This window comes from Oryzias melastigma, linkage group LG22, assembly GCF_002922805.2.
Source record: "Oryzias melastigma strain HK-1 linkage group LG22, ASM292280v2, whole genome shotgun sequence".
Classification (NCBI taxonomy): Eukaryota; Metazoa; Chordata; class Actinopteri; order Beloniformes; family Adrianichthyidae; genus Oryzias; species Oryzias melastigma.
Window position 1 is genome coordinate 13,352,579 of NC_050533.1, and position 23,545 is coordinate 13,376,123.

The 23,545-nt window shown below is 38.1% G+C and overlaps 3 protein-coding genes across 6 annotated transcripts in view; 2 read left to right on the top strand and 1 right to left on the bottom strand.

The window, feature by feature from the left end:
• The window catches only part of btbd7 (BTB (POZ) domain containing 7), a gene marked incomplete in the record, with an annotated part of 22,648 nt that extends 3,241 nt beyond the window's left edge, over positions 1-19,407 (bottom strand). Inside the window, 10 exon segments of the mRNA XM_024267872.2 lie at positions 1-118; positions 401-579; positions 1,510-1,699; positions 2,014-2,157; positions 2,271-2,431; positions 2,774-2,849; positions 3,265-3,473; positions 9,157-10,299; positions 12,091-12,313; positions 19,121-19,407. Of these exon segments, the coding sequence (XP_024123640.1) occupies positions 1-118; positions 401-579; positions 1,510-1,699; positions 2,014-2,157; positions 2,271-2,431; positions 2,774-2,849; positions 3,265-3,473; positions 9,157-10,299; positions 12,091-12,172 (2,302 nt within the window).
• Positions 19,408-20,731: 1,324 nt separating this feature from the next.
• Positions 20,732-21,912, top strand: LOC112149289 (cytochrome c oxidase subunit 8A, mitochondrial-like). The gene is made up of 2 exons (XM_036209845.1): positions 20,732-20,915; positions 21,523-21,912. The coding sequence occupies exons 1-2, from the start codon at positions 20,799-20,801 to the stop codon at positions 21,628-21,630; spliced, it is 225 nt and encodes a 74-aa protein (XP_036065738.1). The 5' UTR covers positions 20,732-20,798; the 3' UTR covers positions 21,631-21,912.
• A 1,070-nt stretch (positions 21,913-22,982) lies between these two features.
• LOC112149339 (protein unc-79 homolog) overlaps positions 22,983-23,545 on the top strand; it is a 34,353-nt gene continuing 33,790 nt past the window's right edge. For all 4 annotated transcript variants that reach the window (XM_024277024.2, XM_024277097.2, XM_024277184.2 and 1 more), the window contains exon 1: positions 22,983-23,450. In XM_024277024.2, the coding sequence (XP_024132792.1) occupies positions 23,429-23,450 (22 nt within the window). In that variant the 5' untranslated portion in view covers positions 22,983-23,428. The remainder of the gene's footprint in view (positions 23,451-23,545) is intronic.

Below are 23,545 nucleotides of genomic sequence, written 5' to 3' on the forward strand. Positions count from 1 at the left end.
CTGTGAACATGCTGTCCATGGCCGGACTGCTGTTTACACGGCAACGACCCACCTGGCGCAGGGCCAGAATTGGACTCTCGTCTCCGAACCGTTCGTCTGGAAAGAACTTATACGGGTTCTAAACAAAAAAGAAACAAAAGTCACAAATTTAAAGATAAATATTTTTTTAGGTTCTTGTCTTTTCTCCTTGGCTATGGTCACATATCCCAAATACCACCATAAAGTGACCCAAGTTTTTCAATGAATTCAACAGTGCTTGGACAATTAAAAAAAAAGAAATCCGTCAGAAAACTTGAAGATTCTGCCGATGCCTCCCTATTGCACAGTGGCAGCTGTATTTGTGACCGTAGCTTTATTCGTCTGGTAATGACTCATCCTTAGAAGTCTCATCTTTCCTTACCTGCAGCAGCTCGGTGGCTCCATCCGCCAGACCAAACTCTCTTAGCACCCGCAGTTGGAGTTCGTAGCTGACGGTGGCTCCTTCCCCACAGTTCAGGGCGTAAGCTCTCTGGACCTGCTCCGTGTGCCGCAGTTCATGGAGTCTACGGATCATGTCCTTTACAACAGACAGAGGTGGCACTACGAAAACAACAACAAATACTTGTTATCACACAGTTTTATCTGAAATCAATTTCATTTCCATACTTATCAGAAAAGCTCTTGCACTCAAGAGTTAAAACTCTGGGGCCGGTGACAAAAAAGTAACATGATCTTTGAACTACCATAACTTTTTGACTGTTTACACCAGTGGTCCACAACCCTTTTCAGCCCACGGACTGGTTTGGTGCTTGACAACATTTTCATAGCCTGCTTTCTACAAGGCTGAAGCGGGTGCTTGATTTTTTTAGTTCCCAGTTTCCAATAACTTTAGAAGGTAAAGTTTATCTTTATCCTTAGCAAAATATCTGCAGCTGCTATAAACTTTATTTTTTACACTAGATTTAAAGTAGGAAACAATACAATTTGATATAGATTTTCCTTCAACACAAAACTGTCAAAGGGAAGATAAAAAATGCTAATTTTAGCCTTGTCTGACTTCTATTATATAAAAAAACAGGTATTTTCTGATTATATTCATAAATATGAATCCACTATTTGAGAAAAGTTCATAACAGACTGCCGGTTTCTGAATATTATGCATCATTATATTGTGTGGGAACAACTGTCACAATAAATCTATATTTGAAGTAAAGACTTTATTTTTGTCTGTTACATGCAGCTGTCTTCTTCAGTTCCCTCACTCATTCTTTTCTAGGAAAAGAACCGTTACAAATGTCCAAATAAGTCTGTTTTTTGCTAACTTTGCTAGCTTGGTGGTTTCAATTTAGCAACCGACACAGCCACTCTAAGAAAGTAGCAGAAAGATTTTCCCCCACTGTGGCCCGGTACGAACCACTGGGTTTACACAATTAATGTAATTCCAACGGATTCTGAAAGCGGGGAAATTCAGCTTATGTAACACTTCACGTTAATAAATATCACAGATCGACTTCCCAAATAATCCCCTACCTGGAATTTCATTAGCCACTACAGATGGCGCTGTGCTCGAGTTGCCTGCCATTTGCTGGTGGTTGATCATGTGACAGCACTGAGGCACGGCGTTGTTGACCATGTACAGCGTGTCCGGGACATTGGACATGCGCACGAGTCGCAAACGCACCAGGTCAGTCTGCTCCACCATCATTTCATCGAGCACCGACTGAAGACGTGTGTAAAAAAAAAAAAGTGAAAAGAAATGAAATCAAACAATCCATGTGCAACTCAAGGACACAAAGTACACTTTACAAATTTGTTCCACTTGACTGACACTTAATTTAATAAAAACTCCCCAGCCCTATGGGCATGTTGATTAATATTCATGCCCAAGGTGAGGGCTACACGTTACCGTGACAATCTGTCAATGAACATAAAATTAATTTCTGTCAAGAAGACAGAGGGAACGCTCAATAAAAATGGTCAGCATTCATAGGAGCAGACACTTGCAGAGTTTATCATGTCTTTCTGCAGCCTCACCTTGGCTTCCTCCACGTATGGAGAGAAGAGGCGAGGACGCACGTAGATGCCGGCATTCTTTTGCCTTAACCAGGCGTTGGCTTTCCCTCCCTCCGCAGTGGGCAGCATGTCTAGAGGTGGGGTGCTTATTAAACCCCTCTTGAGCTGTGAAAAGTGTAAGCAGCAAGGATCAATGCACCGTCTATGAAGGTCACGGTGCCTCCTATTAGCCACTTTAAAAAAAATGCGAGAAAAAGGCAGACAAAAGGAGTGCTGACCGCATCTGCGAGGACGTCACTGTTGGGAGGCAGGATGTGCTCGGTTCGGATGAAAGGCAAAAGGGGGGACAGGATCTCCTTCAGCTCCTCCACATCCAGGTCTCTCCTTTTCACTCCTCTCTTGTTGACGCTATGGGCTGTGCCGCTCAACAGGTTTGGCTCTGGGTTAAACAAAGTGAAGAAAGGCGTGATTTTACAGAACACGAAGGATGTAACCTGATAGCAGATTTTTCTTCTTTGTACCACATTAATTTTGCATTGTATGTGGTTCGGTTCAGGTTTCTGGGTCCCATAAAAGGTTTCTTTTGGCCCACTTTGCTAGAATGACATAACACTTTTTTTTAAGTCTTCATTCAGAAATATAAGAACAACTAAAACCCCAAAGCAACAAAATGGTTTATATATTTTTGTATTGATATTTAGGGGAAATGGGGGTGGTCTGGTAATTTTGTCAGAACGGTGAGAGGAGTTGCTGAGAGGGTAATTATGGTGTATAATCTTACCCCTGTCTGCCATCCTCTTAATAAGCTGCTGCTCGCCCCACTTAACAACATACTTGAGAATGTCCTGTTCACTCGCCTGCAAATGAGAGCAAAGCACAGACACAAAAAATGATCAAGAGAGAGAAACGGGACAAGGAGAAAAGAGATCTGGACATCAGGACACAAGTGGAGAATGCTGAAAACAGACAGAGGATGCTGTTAAATGAAGATAAGGTCAATGTGCAGCATGTTTGGGGTGCAGAACTCAGGCCTGGTTACTTTGCATGCAGAGATGGATTACAACACTTCACCTCAACCATCTGTTCTATTGCTCGACTCTGCTGCAGATTACACACACATCAGCTTTGATTAGGTCCCTGGAGGGAAATGCCTTTAAACCTATATCCTTATCTTTACTCTGGACACTCTTCTATAGAGTGTGTATTTATGTTATAGAAAAATTTCACTCCAAATAAAAAAATCTGTTGTACGGATAAGACTGTTGTGCTTACCTGTAGGTAGTCGGACTGAATTGCGCTGAGAAGGTGTTCTTTACCAAGCTCATAAAGAACATCGGAGCTGACAACTTGACTGAACTCCTCGCACAGGAAGTGCATGGCCTGCCGATGGATCCACTTGGAGCCATAGGGTTGGGAGCTCCACTTCAGGATGGGGACCAAAGTCTCCAAGGACAAACTTTCCACAATGATGTCTTCACAACCTGGGAAAAAAATAACCTGAGTTACTCTATCATCCAAAAAGAAATCTGTGTTGTGTATTTAGCTGCTATTATCCTTTGACTTTACTGACGCTGGAGTAAATTAACATTTATATTAGTTTGGGGAGCCTAAATCTTCCACCAGAGGACAACATTTTTAAACTAAACTAAAAAAAAGGGACATCTGACTCACAATGCAACCGATAATCTCAGTTTCTTTTAGTACATAGTCATCAAAATCTGCTTTTTGTGTTTAAAACTGTAAATTCCCAGTTATTCCCTGAAAACAGAGAGGACCGCTGTAGGGCTTGTAACCCTCCAACACAACATTTCAAACAGTCATTTTCCAAAGAAACCCTAAATTAAAGGTCTTCCATCAATTTTAAAAAAAGCCAGAGTAGAATATTTGTAATGATTTGGTTTACAGTTTCTGCAAAATACTGATCCAAAATTATATCAAACATAAATAAATTTGCTCAATAGGCAAAAAGAGTTTGGTATGGGGTTTTTCATGAATATGAAAGGGGAACAGCAAGAATAAACCTTTCTCTTTCTGCTGCTTTCACTTCATAAAGCTGATAGAACACTTTTTATCCCTCCATCAAGCAAAAAGAAAAAAAAACAAGACAGCATGCAACTATAAAAATATAGGCAAAAGATTTTTGGAATATTATACTTTTTTATTGTTTCAAATATGTTTATTTTATCTATCCCTTTTTGATTTGTAGTTGAAAATTGTTCCATTACCTGATATTCTGTCTTGAAACAAATCTTTAACATACGTTTTAAATAAAGTTTTTGAAAACATTCTTATTAATTTTATGTATTATGAGGTAAATACATATGATGCACTTTATACATCAATTTCAAAGCCATATGTTAACTAAATTTTACTAAAGTAAGAATTCTCTTTAGTGAAAGCCGCTCTGGGGTTAACAGCAACACACCACTCCTTATTCTGACCTTAATAACTTCGAGAAAGCAGCCAGAGGTGGAATATTTAGACCTTATAAGAGCATATTCAAAACGTTTTTATATTATTTGTACCGACAGACCACCCAAGTGAGTTATGTCTTTCAGCTCTTTGTTTACATCCAAAGTCAGAAAACCACTACAGATGTTATCAGAATAAATGTAAACCATATTAGTTGAATGTGTGAAAAAGAAAAAAGTTTTTGAAACATTTTTGATTATGTAATGTGTATCTGCCAGTGTAAATACTCAATATGTGTTAAAACTACTTTCTCTAACTTAAACCTTTACGGATTTCTTTTTTTTTATTACCAGAGAACAAACACAAAAGAGAAAACCATAAAATATTTCATCCCAACAGTTTTACTTTGTTTTTAATTTTTCTACTACTGCTACGGCATCAGCAGTTTTGATTCTTTTACTGTCCCAGGGAGTCTTCCTCTAGTAGCCCCCACATCCTCCACGCTGAGCTTTGTAAACCAGAGCACATACCAGAACAGCAGGCAGTGGCTTTACTCTGCAACTCACCAACCCACAGAAATGCCTTTGATACCTTGATGTGTTGCGGTCTCAAGCTGCCTTCCCTTTACCGTGTTAAGTAAACACAGCAGCCGGAGGAAATGTGTTGTGAGTGCGCGCAGCACACACACATTGCTAATGTGAACTCACACGTGTGCATAAATCAAAAAAAGTGCATTAAAAGCCACAGAAGGCTTTGGGAATTACGTACCTGCTGCTCAAGCCATTCGAAGAAGCATTAAGCTTAGCCAGCCCAGTCAACACGGGCACTCAAATTCATACTAAATTTAAAAGAGAGCCATTTATAGAGAGGTAAACTCTTTGGTGTCAGTCCAGATTAGAATACGACTGGTTTAGCCAGGTGAATCTATTCCAGTCTGAAACGGCTAAGATGTAAAGTGACTGTCTAAAGTTATTTTACAGGCAGCACAAAAAGGCATCCACTAAGATAAACTCAGACCTAATGATGTCTAACCAGAGCTGAAATATAACCTTGAGGCCAGACTGACCCGTCCATCAGTACAGGCAGTTGATTTGCTTCTTTGGGAAAATGTTATCTTAACATCTAAGACTTTCTAACTACAAATCACCTTGAAAAAGTGCAAGAAAAACTTAAACTTGACCAGAGTAAACCCAGCAAATGCTTATAAATGGAGGATTTTGTGTGTCTCACAGTAATAAGGGGACAATCTTCAACACAGCCTCGTTTCCACTGAGCGGTCCGATCCGGTAAGGAGTAGTATGGAATGGACTAGTTAATTCTATCCACTCAGTTAAGCCTCACTTCCACTGAGCATTTTTTTTTTTACAGCATAGTGTGGATCGCTAGCTAGCATTTCATTGTTTCATTGTAGTGCAACAACTAAAACAGCAACAATTGAGGTAATTTTTTAATTTACTTTTGTACATCGTGTATAACAGGAATTTAATGTTTGGAAAAAGATTGGGGGCGGTTGAGAAGAACACCGCCGTAAAGAGGGAAACAGAATTGCTAGCTTTGCGCTATATTGGTGCTTTCTAATGTCGTCATCACTTTCTGCCAATCAATTGGTGGCAACAGCGGCTCATATACAGTCGATAATTAAGACGAGTACAAGACAAAAAAACTCTGTTTCTCTGCCCCATATTTGGTTTCATTTTAAAGATTCTTCAACTCAAAGTATTTAGCTTTACATCTTTGCCCCTTTTGTGTAAGTAGAGCTGCAGGATACCCCCCACCCCCATCCCCACCACCACACATACACAAACTAGCAATTCCCTGCTTGGGACTAGCAGCACAGGAAAGCAAAAAGCTCTGGTGTGTGTTAGCCGAGCAGAATCAAAAGCGACAGCCGGGCTTTTAAAACGCAGCACTTTTATTATGAGGTGGAGATTAGAATCAGCATTTCATCTAACACCCCTCCATGTCCCTCTCCCTCCAACGCGCTACAGTCGCTGGATTTTCAGCCGACTGAGAATCCAAACAAAAACAGCAGAAAGTGGGCTCTAAACAAACCCAAGGGGGGCAAAAGGTATTAAGTCTTACTATTTTTTGCTGGACAGTTATCCAGCACTTCAAAAACATTAAATATGCTCTAATGATTACTCTAGATAAATCTTGGTGGGGGAAAAAAAAAACAAAAAAACATGGCAGTACGCTAAAACTCCACAAGCCCTTCAGCTCACTGACAAAAATTAATAAGGCTTTTAATTCTGGCAATCATTTGAGTGAGATGGGGTTATAAAGGGATGCCTGTCTTCAGAACTACTAAGCCATATTAAAAGCCTGGAGAGGCAGAATTTTTAAACAGTCAAAGGAAAGCAGTAAATGAGCACACGAGGGAGAAGGCTGTGACAGATTAAAGGGTCTTCTCTGAATGAAACCGGCACTTCTCTGCTGCATTCAAGACCTGACAGTTACTGAGCTTTGACTGGTTAGGACTGACAACAACAATCAGGATAAGTATTGATTGGAACACATAAAATGTTACAGGGTGTTATTGGAAAATGAAAAGAAGAACCTAAAGAAGACGGGAAATGGCACCAGATCAACGCGATCTCACGATTTTTTCCCACTGTGGCTTCATGGGAACTGATTTGATCTGTGCAAAACGGAAGCAGACGAGAGATGAGGGGATAAAAATACCCCGGAGTAAGAGCTGGTGGGGAGGGGAATGGGAGGGCAGAGGAGGTGATGGCGTGTGTCGATGAGGCATTTGCCTGATTGGTGGTTTTTCGTGGATGAAGTGACCCCCCCCCCTCCCAGGTGTGAATGTGACACGTGCCGGTGTCTAATCACGCAGACATAATGTTTATGAGGAGCAGTGCACGAATCGTCTATAATCGATTGATTTCTAAATCTTTCATCAATACAACAGCTACAGACTAAAAAGTCCTTTATTTTTATGTTTTTAAAAGTCACACTGATCCTTTTTTTGATCCATTGTAAAAGCTTTCCTAATGATATTTTGATTATAATGGGGCCTTTTTTGGCCAAAATTATTTAAAAAACTGTTTTTTTTCTAGGACATAATTTCTGCAAAGTGGCAGGAGTTCATTAAAAACTCGCCTCTTAATTGTGCGTGGGACCAATTGCCGTCCCCCTTTCCCTCTCCAAATCAGGGATCTTGTGGCCTGCTCAGCGTATTTTCTACATCACAAATAAGGGTGTCGAGAAATATCGATTTATCGATACTTTTATTGATTTAAAATGCTGACAAGACGATATTTAATTAATTATTTATGAGCGTAAAAATCTAAAAAAAACTGTTCTGGTACAGTCTTGGGATTTATTCGTCTTGCGGTATGTATCGTATCGACAGACTCTTACTAAAACACACTCTTAGCCACAAATACAATCTTTTTTCAAACTTCATTTTTTTCATCTGCTTCTGATTCACAATGATTTGAATAAATAAATACTCGGAAATGCAATTTTGAACTCTCAATAACTGCCTCCTGTCATGAGAAAAAATGCCACAAGAACATAAAGAATATGATTTTCATCACAGTGGGACTTTAAATTATTATTTTTAAAAACATTGTGGTGTTTTGTTTAAGCTTTAGTAGTTATCATTCATTCCGTTACACTATATAATATCTCAAAATAAGATAGTATCCAAACAAAGGGAATTTCCTATCAGCCTAGTGATAAGGATTATATTGTCAAACCAGTGGACAAATGAATGACACTAGCACGAGATCAGAACTCAGGTCCAGGTACATGTGAGAGAAGAAACAACTACGATATGATACAATACTATATACAACATAATATTCTAGAAATACTTACATAAATATAAGTAAATTAATTGCTTTAGGGTTAAAATAAATGCCATATAACTGTACAAATACTCAAATTTGAATTGAAATTTTCAATACACATGCACATACACACCCAAGCACAATCAGGACACATCAAACCAACACATTTGTGTTGAATTTAGTCTGATTGACTAATGTGCCGACACAGAACACCGGCTGGAACTTCTAAATTGTCTCTTTAAAGTAGTTCTAGGTGACAAAAAAAACACCCAAACTGAAGTTGTTACCCTTTATCAGGTTACACAGGTCAAACTTCAAGACTCTGCAGGTCATGTATAATCTCAGAAAAACAGATGAGAGATAAGACGCTGACAGAAAGCTGTCTGCTCAGACACACAGAGCGCCTTTTGCTCGTCTGCATGTGTTTCTGCCAGCCACAGGGCTTTCATCTCTACACGTCAGCAGTGTTTTACACTGTAGTAAGATCCACAAATACCCTCTCCATGCACAAGACATTCTACAAACGCACACACATTTAACTAGAAATTAGTCAAACTCACATTAAAAGAAAAGGAACATTTTAGGCTCACTGTATTGAGTCCTCAGAAGCAGCTGCTTTAGTTTTGATAGACTGGACAAGCGTTTTGGCTTTGAAATTCATGATCAAGGCTGTTTTGCTACATTATAACAATCTGTGTTGAAGGTTTTAAGCAATTTGTGGTTGAGACCTTGGCAGGACTGAAACTAGTGCAGCCAGGGAGCAGGAAGGAAGGAATTATCATGGAATGAAACCACGATCCTGCTGTAAGCGTGGAACAAAATTCTCAAAAAAGAAGAGCCGGCATATGAAAAAAATAGGAAATTGTGAATACTTATTGAGTATCTAATTTATTTGGATAGACATGACAAAAAAGGGTGCACTGAAAATGTATTTTGTTCTTTTGCAACTTACCTTGAGCCAACATACTGAACTCCAGAAACAGGGCTATATGGTATAGCTCCATGGCCTCCTCCGTACGCGTGCTCGCTCCACGGCCCCCTGAAACGAGGGCTTGCACCTCGCCCAGACTGCCCGCCGAAGGGCTGCCGCGCAACACCAGCCCGAGCTCCACCACGTCTGTGTACATGCAGTGGAGAATGACTTGCACGTACTTCCGTGGAATGATGGACTCATCCAGCACGATTCGAGTCGGAGTCTGCAGGGTGCGCTCGGTCATTTCCTCTCCCGTGCGGATCCGTCTCTGCAAAAGGTTCCTAAAGAAAGGGGACCGTGCGGAGAGGATAGCCTTGTGTGCCCTGAGATCTTCCTCTGGGGTCCCTGGGCCACCAGCCACCCCCGAGCCCCCTGCTGGTGCTGAAGATACGGCGCCTCTTTCATTACAGCTTTCAATCATCTCAGAGTCTGAGGAGAAGCTCAGCAGAGCATCATAGTAGCACATGTAGTCAAACAAGCCTTTCATATCTGCCTCCAGGGAATTGGGTGTGCCAAATTCTTCGCTTAATTGAACGAGTACATCCACGTTCTGGAGTCTAGTATCCTCCGACCCGCCCACACCAAACTCCCCAGTGTACAAATACTGAAGCAGTGCAGAGAACATGGGCACGTCGATGCCAGCTGTGTCCACGTCCATGAGGACCTCCGCTCCATAACCCGGGGAAGATGACAGCAAGGTCTTGAAAAACGGGCAGCGGGCAGCCAGGATGGCCCGGTGAGCGGGGAAACAAGTTCCTTGGAAGATGAGGTCTACATCAGTGCAGTATTTGTGCTGGTAGAGGGCGGCCAGATCACGCTGCAGGCTGGGAGCATCGGCACGAGCCAGGCTTGCCTGGAAGCTCAACTCCTTGAGGGCCGCCGTTCCCTCGTACTCTTCCACCAAGGCGTTTGTGTCGCGGACGTCCCAGCCCGACAAGAGCTCCCGCATTTGCCGAGCGTGATCAGCTGAGCGGCTGGACTTCCTCCTCTTGATGAACCGTCTTTTAAGCGTCGCCAGACCAAGACTCTTCTTCTTCCTGTCTGCAGGCCGTTCGTGGCCATGCTCCAGGCTATACAGCTTTGTCTCCCAGCCATATACATGATGAGAGTAGGAGGAAGTCCCTAGAAGGGAAACAAAATAAGTTCATAAATCATGAGTTCACTTAGTTTTGATATGCATTTCAATGCATTTCAGTTCCAATTATTATATCCAAAAATGTAAAACTATTTCAATTTACAGATGTTTCTTGGAAACCTCCATAATTTTATAAATATGTCTACATTTTTAGACCCTGGTGGTGTTATTCTTCTGAATCAGCCTATTTTTCAAATTGCTTTAAGGCTCATTTAAGGATCATTTGACAACACTGAAATATTATTTTCTCAGCAGGTAATAAAAAAATGAAAACAAATGTATAAAAACTGCCGTCAAATGAGCCAGATACATTTTTAAACTTTACTTTTTTGTCTTAACCTAGACGTAAATACAAACATTTCTGTTTTTAGCTTAAGATGCGTCAATCTTTGTCAGAACAAGTCAAGTAAAAACACCAAAGCTGACCTTAATACTAAAACACCTGGATGTAGTTTTACAGCAAAGAAAAAGAAGAATCTGCCCTATTTTCTTTGATGTAGCCCCCTCAGTATTTTTAATGGGCCAAAAACCAATTATAACTTTGCTCTACTGTCTTCCACTTTACAAGTGCAATCCGTTTACATTTAAGTCCCATCAATTAGACTAAATGGCAGCCGGGTTTGGCTTGCAACGCGGCGCTTGCACAACAGATCGAGTTCCTGCAGGGAAACTCCTTCTGCCAGAGTTTCTTTCAGCATCCATCAGTGTGACCTAAATTGTAATCATTCTAACTCTGTGAATCATCCCTGGCCCAAGCCAGCTCCACAGCTCAGAGGAAACCAAAGAGATCTCAGGAGATCCTTAGATAACTTGGCTCCTGCAACAATGCTAACGCTTTGAAGTCATCAAAGGTCTTAAAACACAGATCCTTTCAGATATAAGGAAACAAACGGTCCCGGGGTGAAAACAAAAAAAAAGTCCCTTAAAATTATCCTTGAAACATTTCAGGGACAAGTAATACAATAATGTATTTTAAAAGGGCCTCAGACTGCAGCTGTTCAAAACAAGCAGGTGACATAATAAATGGTTGCAAACCAAAATAAATTGTACATCTATAATAAAGTGGCAATAAAGAGAAATTGGAAACCTAGTTCCTCTGTCACAGTGATAAAGCCCACAGAAGCACTTTTTAATGCATCTGTGTCAGTTGTATGAGTCAATTGGAAAGTTTAAGAGCTCTTGCATATAGAATCACTCACCTCCTGGGCTTTTAGCTGATATGGAAGTAGGTTATTGTAAAATATGCATTTGTTATTATTAGTATGTAGTGGTGATAAAGGTGAATGTAAAGTTAGTTTTTACAGAGTGCAGATATTTGGTCACTGCTCTTCTATAAACTATGCTCACACCGGCCTCAGAAACATGCGTTTGTTTTTAGGCTCTACATGCAAAACATGGAGCGACTGAACACTCTGAAAGTTAAACCAGTTGAACTTTAAGTAATCGTGAACTCAAATTGGGTACCGAAATATTGGTGGGGTCTTTTTTAAATCACGAAAGTGCCAACTGTTTGAAAAGCAATCATTTAGGAGAAATCAATAATTGCGGTTTATGACACAAAGTCTTTTATATATTGGAATAAAGCTTTGAAAGAAAAAGCCTGGAGAAAGATCCACCAGATTTCCAATGCTTCCCTGTTTCCTCTTCCAACTGCAAATACAATGTGTGAACACCTTATGCTAAAAGCACGTTCTTGAACTTAGCATTATGTGAAAAGCAATTTTCCTCTTTAAATAAAGTTAAGCCATGTCTGTGTGACCAACTTTGAATGAACGTACCTATAAAAGTCTGTTGTGCCTGCGCATTTCCCCCAATGCGAGGGGAGCACGAGTGTGGATAACTGGATCCATTGGCGCCCATCCTAACGTCTCTTCACTTCCTTTTTGGGGGTCCCCCCTCTTGCTGAGTCATTCTGCTCAGACCACGTGTTCCTCTTCAGTCCTCAGCTGTGGGTCGGGTGCAGATCCCCTGCAGAATCCTCAGAGCCCCGGGCTGCCATGCCTTAAGGAGGAGAAGATTAAATCGCAGAGCAAAGGAAGATGGTTAAACCCCAACAAAGTGATTGGATTTGAAATGTTGCTGACTTGACATCAAACAGGGATTACAACCTCATGAGCTTGGACCATAACAGTAAACTCTGTAAAAGACAATGAATGGCCTGAGGCACCAATTTCCGGAATGTCAAACAGAAAAACCTCTTTTACCAGCTATCACAGCCTTTGGGCAACACTGCTGTTCAGCACCGCGATGAATCATATCTGTGTCAAGCCCTCAACACCAAAGTAACTTTAAAAGCTTTAACTTTATGAAGTATTTCTAAGAATACTGAGAGTTCAGGCTTTTATCTAGAGTCTTCAATAGTGATCTGAGTCAACAAAGTTCCCTGGCTTTACAGTCAGTGCTTTTTTATCAAGGATATATAACTCAAAAGTTCTTCCCCATTTTATCCATTTCAGATGTGAGCTAATAAATGATTAGGATTTATCTCACAAACCTAAAAAAATATATATATACATATAACTTTTTTGTCCTCTTTTGTCACAAGATTTCCCATATCAATCACCTAACTTGTAGCAGAGGAGTTTTTCATTCACGTTGCTGCAGCATCGTCAGATTTGCAGTAAAACTAAGCCTCTTTATTAGGCTCACGTCAGTGCAGCCAGACTGAGCGCTAGATTATAGCCGTAATATCTTTCAATACTGATGGGAAACCAGGCTAAAGCAGAATTCTTGTCACACATGGGTCTGAGAGATGTAAGAAATCACAACTTGAACAAAAACAATCAGCAAACTGAAGTAATAAATCTAAAACAAATACATAAAATATGCTTTTGCTTTGCTGAAAACAATGCTTGAAAATGAATCTTAATACTAGTATAAAAAGTAAAACATACATTAAAATAGTTTCAGATTTATAGGGAACAGATTTATGAAATGTGCACATTCATTGACTATCATAGCTTAGTCTCCTATTAACTCTAGTACCGTTTGTGGAATTAAGTCTTAAATGAAATAATAGCAAGAATAAATACAACAAATACAAATATTTTTACTTATTTCCAATCATTTTAATTGATAAAATACAAACATATAACAAGGAGGCTAAACTGTATAGATAGGTGTCCAATTAGGAAGCAATTAAAGGCAAACTACAACGTTTGAAGGATAAAGCAAAACAACGTCCTCCAGTAGAAAAGTTTTGTATCCTAAAAGGAGGAGATCCTTGGAGGTTAATTTATTTTTAAAACGTATATGAAAAAAGCATCCTCTTTTAACTTAATTTCATTATATGTTCACTTTTTTTCTGTGTGAAAATGAGTTATTTAAGTGATCTTTACTGGAATTTCTGTCATTGGACCCATGTGATAAATCCTTTTATTTAGCATTATTTCAGAGGTCATGCTTGATGCTTCCTTAAAACTTTGATAAAATGTACCAGTTCTCCAAAAAATTTATGTGAAACTGAAACTGAAAAGTAGATTTCTTTTAGACAGGGTTATTAAAAAAGCTAAATTTTATTTAAATTTATTTCATATTTACCTAAATACAAATTACATTCATCAAATCAATTACAATTTTCATCCAGGCATTTTTAAACTTATTTTTCAGGCTAAAAAGGTTTATTATGGTCTTTATGTGAGAGTTCCTCAAATGTTACTAATGAAATTTTTACCTCTTTATACTTTCAACCACACTTGTTATAAAAACATGTATTTTCTAGTATGATAAAAGTAGGTTGCATATGATTATTTTTCTAAAATATTATTAAAAAGTGTCGCATTATAATTAAAATCATAAATACACAAATCAAAATCTAACTGATCTACTAGAATTAATTTAGGTGATTTTATGTGCATTTTTTAAGTAAGACTTTTACAAAACTAAAATTTGAGAGTCCATCCGTAAAGATGAGTCAGTGGGTGTACTTCTTCTCACCTCTTTGGAAACCAGCCTTTTCCATTTCTGCTGCGTTTGTCTGTAACAAGGTGAGCTGCCGGCTCGCTTACAAGCCGGCCTGGGTATCGAGTTATTTTTGAGCACTGGCTGAATTTCCTCTATGCTATCGAGTGTCAAAAGAATCATTTTTATTCTAAGCCAAATTTTGATCCCCAAGAGAAACATTTAGTCAACATTATTGGGATAACGAGGCTTCATTCAGGTCATTTTCACAAACCAAATTATTTAGTACAGCTTAAATTTTGTTAAAATTGTCTGCACTAATATCTTAGTGACACTTGATTCTTGTGTTGTTTTCTGTATTTTAGTTTATGATATAAAACCCATGAAAAAGTTTATTTAAAAATGGTTTCCATTATAATCTGTTGTGTAATATTTCCACAAAAAAATAATCAACTGTTATGAAGATATAGTGATGCATAGGACCATTTCTGAGTCTCCAATGCCCTTTATCTATCTACCTTTGAGCACTGATCCACCCCAAACAAAATTCCACCCAACATTAAAAGATAAAAAAGCAAAAATAGAATTTGCTAAATGATTTTGCAACTGTAATAAATCATTTTTTTGTACTAAAATGTGTTTACGGGCCTCACTATAGTAGCAGGGAAGTCGCTAGTCCTTAACAATTACTTTTCAAAATAAAGATATTTTTTAACTTGAGATATTGGATGACAATTTACTAAAAAATTGGAAATGTAGTTATTAAACTGAACAAAAACTACAAAAACAATGTGTTTGAAGGCAGTCTTTTTCCAGCCTGGAAAGAGAACTAAAGTGTGATGGGAGATCTGTTTTATCTCAGCCTGCTAGTTTTTTTTTTTTTTTCCCCGTCTGCCATACTAATAAATCACTGAGTCTGCCCCTGTGCAGCAGTTCTCCACATTTTCCCAAGGGTTGATGCAAAGCCTGATTCAAGAAAAAAAAAAAAGTCACCAGGCCGTCTCTGATGAGAACTCCCAATAAAATAATGTTGGTTAATGTTCATTTCTTCTGACTGCGCTAAATGGTTGCTATCTTCACAGGGAACCCATTTGACCAAAATTAGAAACTGAATTTGAATAGGTATAAGTGAGGAAGACCTAAAGATATGCGTTGTTTACCAAATATTAAATTAAAAGCAGGGAAACAGCAGCAGGATACCAAAAGAAACGACTACGGTAAATTTAATTTTGGTGGCAATGCAGATATTTAAGATTGAGATTTGACTCAAACTGTTAAATAAAAATGTGTATGTGTGTGTGTGTGTGGGGGGGGGAGTTCTTTGTCAATAACCAAACATTAAAACATTTTGTGCAGTTTAGACACCAGCAGTGAGCTGCTGCTATGAGCTCACAGTGAGACGGAGGAGGGCAATGCCACAGACGGGGGAAGGCAGACGCCGGCCGGGCTGGTGCATGCGTCCCTAATGAAAGGTGACAGGAGACACTCCCTGCCCCCACCTATCTTTCAGCCCTCACAAATCCACACAAACCATTTTCAAACTGTTTTTTCCCCCTTTACTATTGTTTTATCTGAACTAAAAGACAAAAAACTAGTCACTTTGACATGTTTACAATTACAAAGCAGCATCACCTATCAATGTGCATTACTAAATAGAAACTTCTTGGCACAGCAATAAGGATAATGTATAATTCAGATGACTTACAGGGTCCTTTATACATCATTTATGAAGATTTTTTCATCATCGCTAAAGAAACAGAAAATGTCAGCAGGCAAGCCTCCTCCTATGTAGAACAAAGTTCCATCTGAATGTCCCCATTGTTTCAGAAAAGCCTTATACCACCTTAAATAAAACTAATCAAATTCTTTGACAATTAAGAGAAACAAAATAATTTTTAAACAAGATTTAAATAAATGATGAAACGTTTTAAGTCTCACTACGATCTTTTTTTGATCTTTATTAAAACTAATTCTAGTGTTCGTGTTTAAATAATAATTGTCATTTTCTATCGTTTGTGCAAAGCGGAAGGAATTCATTAGGATTTTGTTTCTGACTCCAGCTAGCTTAAAGCCCCTCACACCACCAAATTAACATTACTGGTGCATCAAAAATGGAAAGCAAAGTCGGAGTTATTCAGTCAAATGAGTCAAATGCCAGCTTAGACATGAAAAACAAAGACGTACATGGATCTAGTCGTCCACAAATGGATGCATTGGAATGTGGCCCACCCAGTACTTTTCACGACACAAACTTTTTTTTTCTTTGTCTGCTGCTGGTTTACAACGATTTGAATTAAGAGGAAGAAAAAATAGAACCCAAAAATGACATTTTAAGTTGAATTTTCTTTATATGTGTCTTACACTATCAAAAAAAATGCCACAAGAGCATGTTAAAAACATGGAAAAACAAAATATTCATCAGAGTGGTTCTTTAAGGAAGCAAATTGGGATTATTTTAAATATATATTTTAAGACTAGCTTAATTTCTCCCAGATCAATAAAAAAATGAACACCAACATTGCACTCCACTGCCAGACTGGGAACTCTGAATGAAGTTAAGCCCGGGTTTTAATGGCCGACTTTATTAGGCTCAATGGCGCAGACACAATTTTCCTGAGGAAGAGCAAGCACTAAGTCAGTGTCACCATTAAGCTGTAGAGACACTCAAAAGCTTCCCCTGTAACACTTTCCCGTCTGCAGCCAAACACCGTGACTTTTTTAAACCTTCACATTAAAAGCACTTTAAGTTAATGATTGCAAACGAAAAAATGTTACCAGGTATTTTTCCTTCTTTTTGCTTGCTTATCCGGCCACTCTGATCCTAGAAGTCAAGAAGGAACAAATGGTTTTTTTTTTTTTTTTTTTTTTTTATGATACAGGAGAAAAAACTGAGAAATATATGACCTCAGTCGAAGGATTTAACAGTTGGGTTGCCACTAAAGCTGTTACATGACACGTGGGGAGAGCTGGCAAGTTTATGCATTTTGCAAAGCCGTACAGAAATAAGCTGTAATTATAGACTGTTTCACTCCGGGGATATTTGATATAATCAGAGGTATTCTAAAAGGCTCATAAAGGGAAATGCAGCAGTGCGCAGAAACCACCAAGATCTCACAAGGAGTGACCTCCAGGATATTGATGCATCTTGTGCAGATATTTCCATTTGATAGCCCATTGTTGTATGGAAAAAAAGGGAGAAAAAAAATGACTTGTTCTGAAATTATGACAACCGAAAGGACAAAATTCAGGGTCAGATTGCTTATACTGGCAGTAGTTTTTTTTTTTTTTTCTTTTTTTTGCAAATCAGGCATATCAGTATCACATCAGAGTATCACACCGTCTGTAAGAAAGGGCCACATGAAACTAAAGCAATCGGAACAGCTAGAAAATAGACTAAACACAGAGGAGACAGAAAAAAACAAAAAAAACAGGAGGAAACAAAAATCTCCACAATGATGATTCATGGTCAGCGCCCTCTGGATTAGGCAGTGTCAACTAACAATATAAATTCTGGTGCTGCGCACTTGACATTTCACCAACTACGATGTCAGCTGATTACACGTTGCACAACCCATACAGTACAAATGCCATTTTCATTAAAATAATACACATTTTACCTTGTTTATATAATAGGAAGATCTTAAGTTGAGGTAAATGTACAACTACAGTGACGTGCATCTGTTTGCTGCAAAACAGGAAAACTGACTCCTCCAAACAGCCAAGCAGTTGATCTTCAGAGAGTGAATGGTCACTCCAAAGAACAAAGAAGGCTTATTTTAGGATTGTTATCAGTGCTCAATGGTTTCTACCCATGCTGTTCAGTGTAAACAACATTCAGACCAAAGTCCAGCTAACTATGCAGCAAGTTTTTACAAGTTCTCTACCTTTCATGATAGGACTGGACTTCTGAACGTGCAATTAAGTAATTACATGTCATTATCTGTCCCTGGAGCACAGATATAAATACATAAAATCTAAATTAAAAACACTTATGTGGGTAAAGTTCTTCTTTTTTTTTTAGATAAAGAATTTTGGCAACACTTTTGTTGACATCTGACAAACCACTTAATGTTAAGGAGGTGGAAATTATTCCTTAACACTTACAAATCGTAATGAATATACAAATATGTTGCATGCTGGGAATTTTTTTGAATTATTAAGTTGCATGCTAGGAAAAAATGAAATAAAACGGAATGAAAAGAGGAAAAATAATGCAGAAGACACTAACAGGATACGGTATTATCCAAAAATGCTTTTAAAATTGATTTACCGCGCAAAAACATATGAAAAAAAACATACTATTTGTTTTTTAAAGGCTAACAAATCATTGTAAACTGATTGAGTTGACAAAAAATCCGTCAAAACACGGACCAACAACAACTCAAGAGGCAATCATCCACAAACCAGCAACATGTAGGTCGATCTGGAAAGTAAAAATTCACATTCACTTGTGACTTTATTAAAATCACTTCAATCGAAAGGAGAAAATACGCATCCCTGTCCCCTGAAACATGTAGAAGGAAATCGATCATTTGCAGGGGCTTCGTTAGCTTATCACTGAGCTATTGTTGCTCTCCGGGCTACCGGTGGGATGTCGCTGATCAACCGAAACCGTGCTTAAAAGTGTGTCTAAAAGACAAAACCCCAAAGTAACATTTTCTGGTTCTGATAATACAACATAATACTCCCTCAAGCGGAGAGACGAACAGAAAAGCCATGGACACCGCTACCCTGCAATTAGTAGCATATCCTCAGAGGCTAGGGTAAGCTATCCGTGTCGCTTTGACTTTACCCCTCGGAAACAGCGATTTATTTCGACCAGGATCCGAAGCAACTGTTGCAAAGAGGGCATTAAAACACGTTTACCAAAGAGGTGACTCTTTTCAAATACACTGTTTGTCTTCATACCTTATTTAGTTCTTCAATCCAACTTGTCTCAGGCAGAAAGAGAAAAAAAATGCAGCTCAACACCTTCTTTTCCCAACTCTGCTCATTACGCACGCTTCGACGTCAACGTCCGCATTAAAGCCACAATATGTAATCATTTCCACTTGAAATGAGTTTCCGGTGTTATTCTTGTGATTATTTGTCCCCCTAAAAAGCAAACCGAATGTGGTTTATTCTTGGTTCAGTTCGGTATTTCCCCCATAGTGTCTCAACGCCTTGTTGGATGATTATTATGGCCTATCCCAAAGCTACTAATTCTAGAGGAGCATAAACGCTACATGAGTTTCCGGTTACACATTTCAAAATAAAACTATTTGACATTCAGAACAAACATTTTCTTTACAATATTTTTCTTTTACGTCGTACCCTGACCTAAAGCTAAACATTTAGACTATATTATATCGTAAAGTGAAAACATATTCTTATCTTAACGTTTAAAATTCATAGATTTTTTTCGAGTTTTTAACTTCAATTTTGAAATCAGAATAACCCTCTTCCTGTAACTTCCGGTAACTTGAAAAGTTCTCACAGATGTACGCTGACTGTGGAAGAGGCCTATTTGTATCAAGAAGACAGCGCAATGATCAAGCGCCCCCTAGTGAATAATTGGCGGCAGTATGAGTGGCTTTCTCCCTCAAGGTTTATTTATTTGGCTGAATCAAGTTCTTCTAGTATCCTGATGAGGGCGTCTGGATACATAAAACTAGTGTCTAAGCTATTAGAAGGTTAATAAATGGTATTAATAAACAAAACAATCAGGGAAACATTGAATTTTGTTAATTTTAAAACCTCAAATGTTTAAGAAATCAGAAAAGTGCACATTATGGAGAGCAATTCCAATCAAGTAGCTATTATATTAATTTTAAATGAATTGAATTAGATTAATTGTAAAATATTTGTAGCTTATTTTAATACTCCACATTATTTTTCATGCTGCTATTTTCTCATACTGTAAGTTTTTTGTAAATATGCCACACATGTAATCTTTTTTTTATCTGCACATACTATCCTCTTCTTTTATTTCTAATTTTAATTCTAAAAATTTGAGATTTCCTTATTGCGAGATAAATAAAGGGTTATTTTAGCTCTTATATTATCTCTCTAACCTTTTTGCTGCATGTTTTCTACTATGAAACAAGCTAAACTATGTTAAACTTAATGACAATGGTCTGTATTTTTACAAAGACTTGTTTGTGTTCTAAATTAGGCTTATTTTTTGTCCAAATAACCTTTCTTCACATAAATGAATGTACTTACTTTTGTTGTTTGGGGTTTTTCTGTGTGTACTTCACTTAGATGTTTGCATTATGAAGCTTTCTGAAGCTTCTGTAAAATAATTTCTCCATCCTATTGTTCTGTATAATATAAATGTCAGCAAAACTAAGCTTCAGGATTGTATCAGTTATTGGTTTTAATTTTCCAAACTAATTTAACTTTAATCCTTCACTGGACAGAGGGATAATAGCTCTATCCTAAAGACAACTCACTGTGTTTACTTAAGTGCGTTTACCACTCGAAGGCAACTCCTCCCAGGAAGCATGATGGGAAGTATTTAAAGTAGATTTTATCAGCGTCTATCTCTGAAGCTGTGTTGAGAAGCTTCCTCTTAACACTAAGTGTTTGATTTGAAGCAAGAAGGATGCTCTCTACCTTCAAGAGACCATCGCTGACTGGACTGCTGTTGATGAAAGCCATTCAACAAAACCATGCATCAAGAATCTACAGCAAGCCACCAAAGGATAAGATTGGACCAATGGTAGGACTGCTTCGTTTTGATGGAGATTTGACCATCTAAATGTGATAATATAGATCCAGAAGTTGAATAAGGATCATTTCTAAATGGTGGCAACAAATATATCAGTTTATCCTAAAAAACATCACAAGCAATGCAGTTATTTCCTCAAAGGTCTGTATTTTAAAACAATTTGATGAAGGTAATGTGAGGAATTCAAGCGAACATTCCTTCAAGGCCAGCAAAGTGAAGGAAATGTTTTATTAATTCTGTGTACATAAGTCAGTTTCAGAACCTGGCCCCCAGAAAGGAATGCTATGATGGAACTGCAACATACCAAGCTAGCATTTATGCTGCTATAAATCTGCTGATCTGTCCTGGGGGACAACCAGAAGGATTTTAGCAAATCACATCTGAAGTTGGGAATCCCAGAGTGGAAAGAGAGAACTGACCCTGCCAAGAAAGACATGTAAAAGCTTTCAACGGCGCAGTGAAAGCAGGTGTTCAGCTTTTTTTTTCGTGTAGGGGGAAAAATATGGATGACTTCATAAAGTATATTATTTTAGTTTACTTTTTTGTGTGTTCCAGAAAGCAACTTTGAGAACTCTTGTTCTTTTGGAATTTTCTACAGCAATCCGTCTTTGCCCTGTGTGTGTTTGCGGTGACTCTCCTTGCCCCAGCCGGGTGGATCATGCATCACGTTCCAGAGTACCGGCAGAGAACACCTCCACATCCGTGACAGCTGAGAGGATTCTGCATTCAGAATGACGCCCAAGTCTGTGCAGCTTTTAAAGACGAGAAGCCACTTTGGGACTAAACACGATGGAGATTTTGAGATATATTTTTTAATCTCTTAAGATTTTAGCTAAACCTCTTTACAGAAAGTCATGGAGCTCCTCATTAACTAGTGTTGATATAACCCAAAATGTGACTTCCATGCATGTGGGCGCCAGGTCTTAAGAGGTTAATGCAAAGTTTGATCCATAATGTGCTTTTTAAAATAAACATGTGTATTGCTTTATTTTGTGTTTGCATTTACAAAAAATATCCATACGTTTAAAAACTAGGGCTGGGTATCAATTATAATTTCCAGAAATGAATCGATTCGATTCCGATTTTTATTCTTTTGACTCTTCAATTCAATTCAATTTTTAGTTTACACAATTTACACATTTGTTTAGAAATGCATTAATAATCTACTATATGATTTGAATATATTTATATTAATCTTTGAATTTTAACAATGTTCTTCTTCTCCTGGAGGGTGTTTGGCCACAAGGTGGCAATCATGCTATAGCATTACACCTTATTCCAGAGGAAGAAGAAATGATGAGCAAAAAACTGTGTTTTAGACCACAAATGGTTACTTTAAAACTATTTCATTAAAAGAGTTTGGAAAATTCATACCTGTAAATTTATGAAAATGTTTATTTAGTCGTCAATGTATGTTTAGGTCAACCTAGTGTTAGCATTAGCCGTCCTATGGGAAATTCCATTAAATGTTAGCATCAAGCTAGCAGACTTAAGCTTAATATGCTAAATCGATTTATATTTTTATGAATCGATTATTGATCTGTTAAGCTAAAAATACATTAAAATCGGTTAATCGATTTTGATCAACCTAGCCCTCATAAAAACTAAAACTTTAGTTGTTTTTAACCCATTTTAAAAGTTCAAAAAGAAACAAACTTTTTTCTGGGTTATTTTAATAAATAACTTTATGGAGGAAAAAATGTAAAAATGAATACATTATAACTAAAAAATATTAGTAAAATACATCCCAACAAAATAAACTAAGATTTGGGTTCAGTAAAGTGTTTTAAGAGTGAGCTATAAGAAATTTTCTTGATTTTTGAGAATATTTGTGTTACATTAATTGATGCATTCCATTATATTCCATGTTTTTGAATTTATTTTTTAAATATTTGCTTCGTGTGAACTGATAATGAAACTAGACTACAGGTTTTATTGAAAAACTAATAAATTAAGGTACTATTCAGAAAAGTATAAACACACCTGCCAGTAAATCGGTGCATTTTGGCCAAGACATGGACTGTGTGACAACCATCTGTTGCATCTTTTATATGCATCTTTTATATGCAGCAGATGCTCAGGGATACGGAGGCGAGCGCACCGCGTTTTTGCTCTGCTTCAGTCAGAGGAGGAATCGTTTCTTGCAATTCTTGAATGACAATTTGTCAAAGCTGGATCAGTCCATTTGGAAAGGTGTGACAAGAATATGACATTGTTGTTTATTTTTCCCCTTCTTTCTCTGCGTCAAAGAGATGTGGTTGTTTAAAAAATAGGATTCAACAAGGGGTTTTCTCGGCGAGTGTCATTTAAAAACGAGCAGGAAAACGACGCCAGCCGCAACAAGATCCATCCCGCCGAGTGGTACAATCAAGCCGTGTGTCTGGTCTGGCTGCAAGGAGGTATTTCCACTTTTTCGCTTCTGAGGAACGTCGGAGAAAGAGGGAGAGAAAAAGAAAAAAAGCTGGGAAATCAATTGGTTTTATGTCTCTCCAAGTGTCTGCAAAATGTCTACCAAGGCAGAGCAGTGTAAGTACGGCTTTTTGTGTGTGTTTTTCCTGTTTTCCTTGCGAAAGCGGTTGATGGGAGTGGGAAACGTGATTTTTTTTTTTTTTTTTTTTTTT

Excerpts from the sequence above, each read along its gene's own strand:
- LOC112149289 (XM_036209845.1), top strand. The coding sequence starts at position 20,799 with ATGCTCTCTACCTTCAAGAGACCATCGCTGACTGGACTGCTGTTGATG. Across the intron at positions 20,916-21,522 it reads AGGATAAGATTGGACCAATG|CAATCCGTCTTTGCCCTGTG; the intron begins GTAGGACTGCTT and ends AATTTTCTACAG.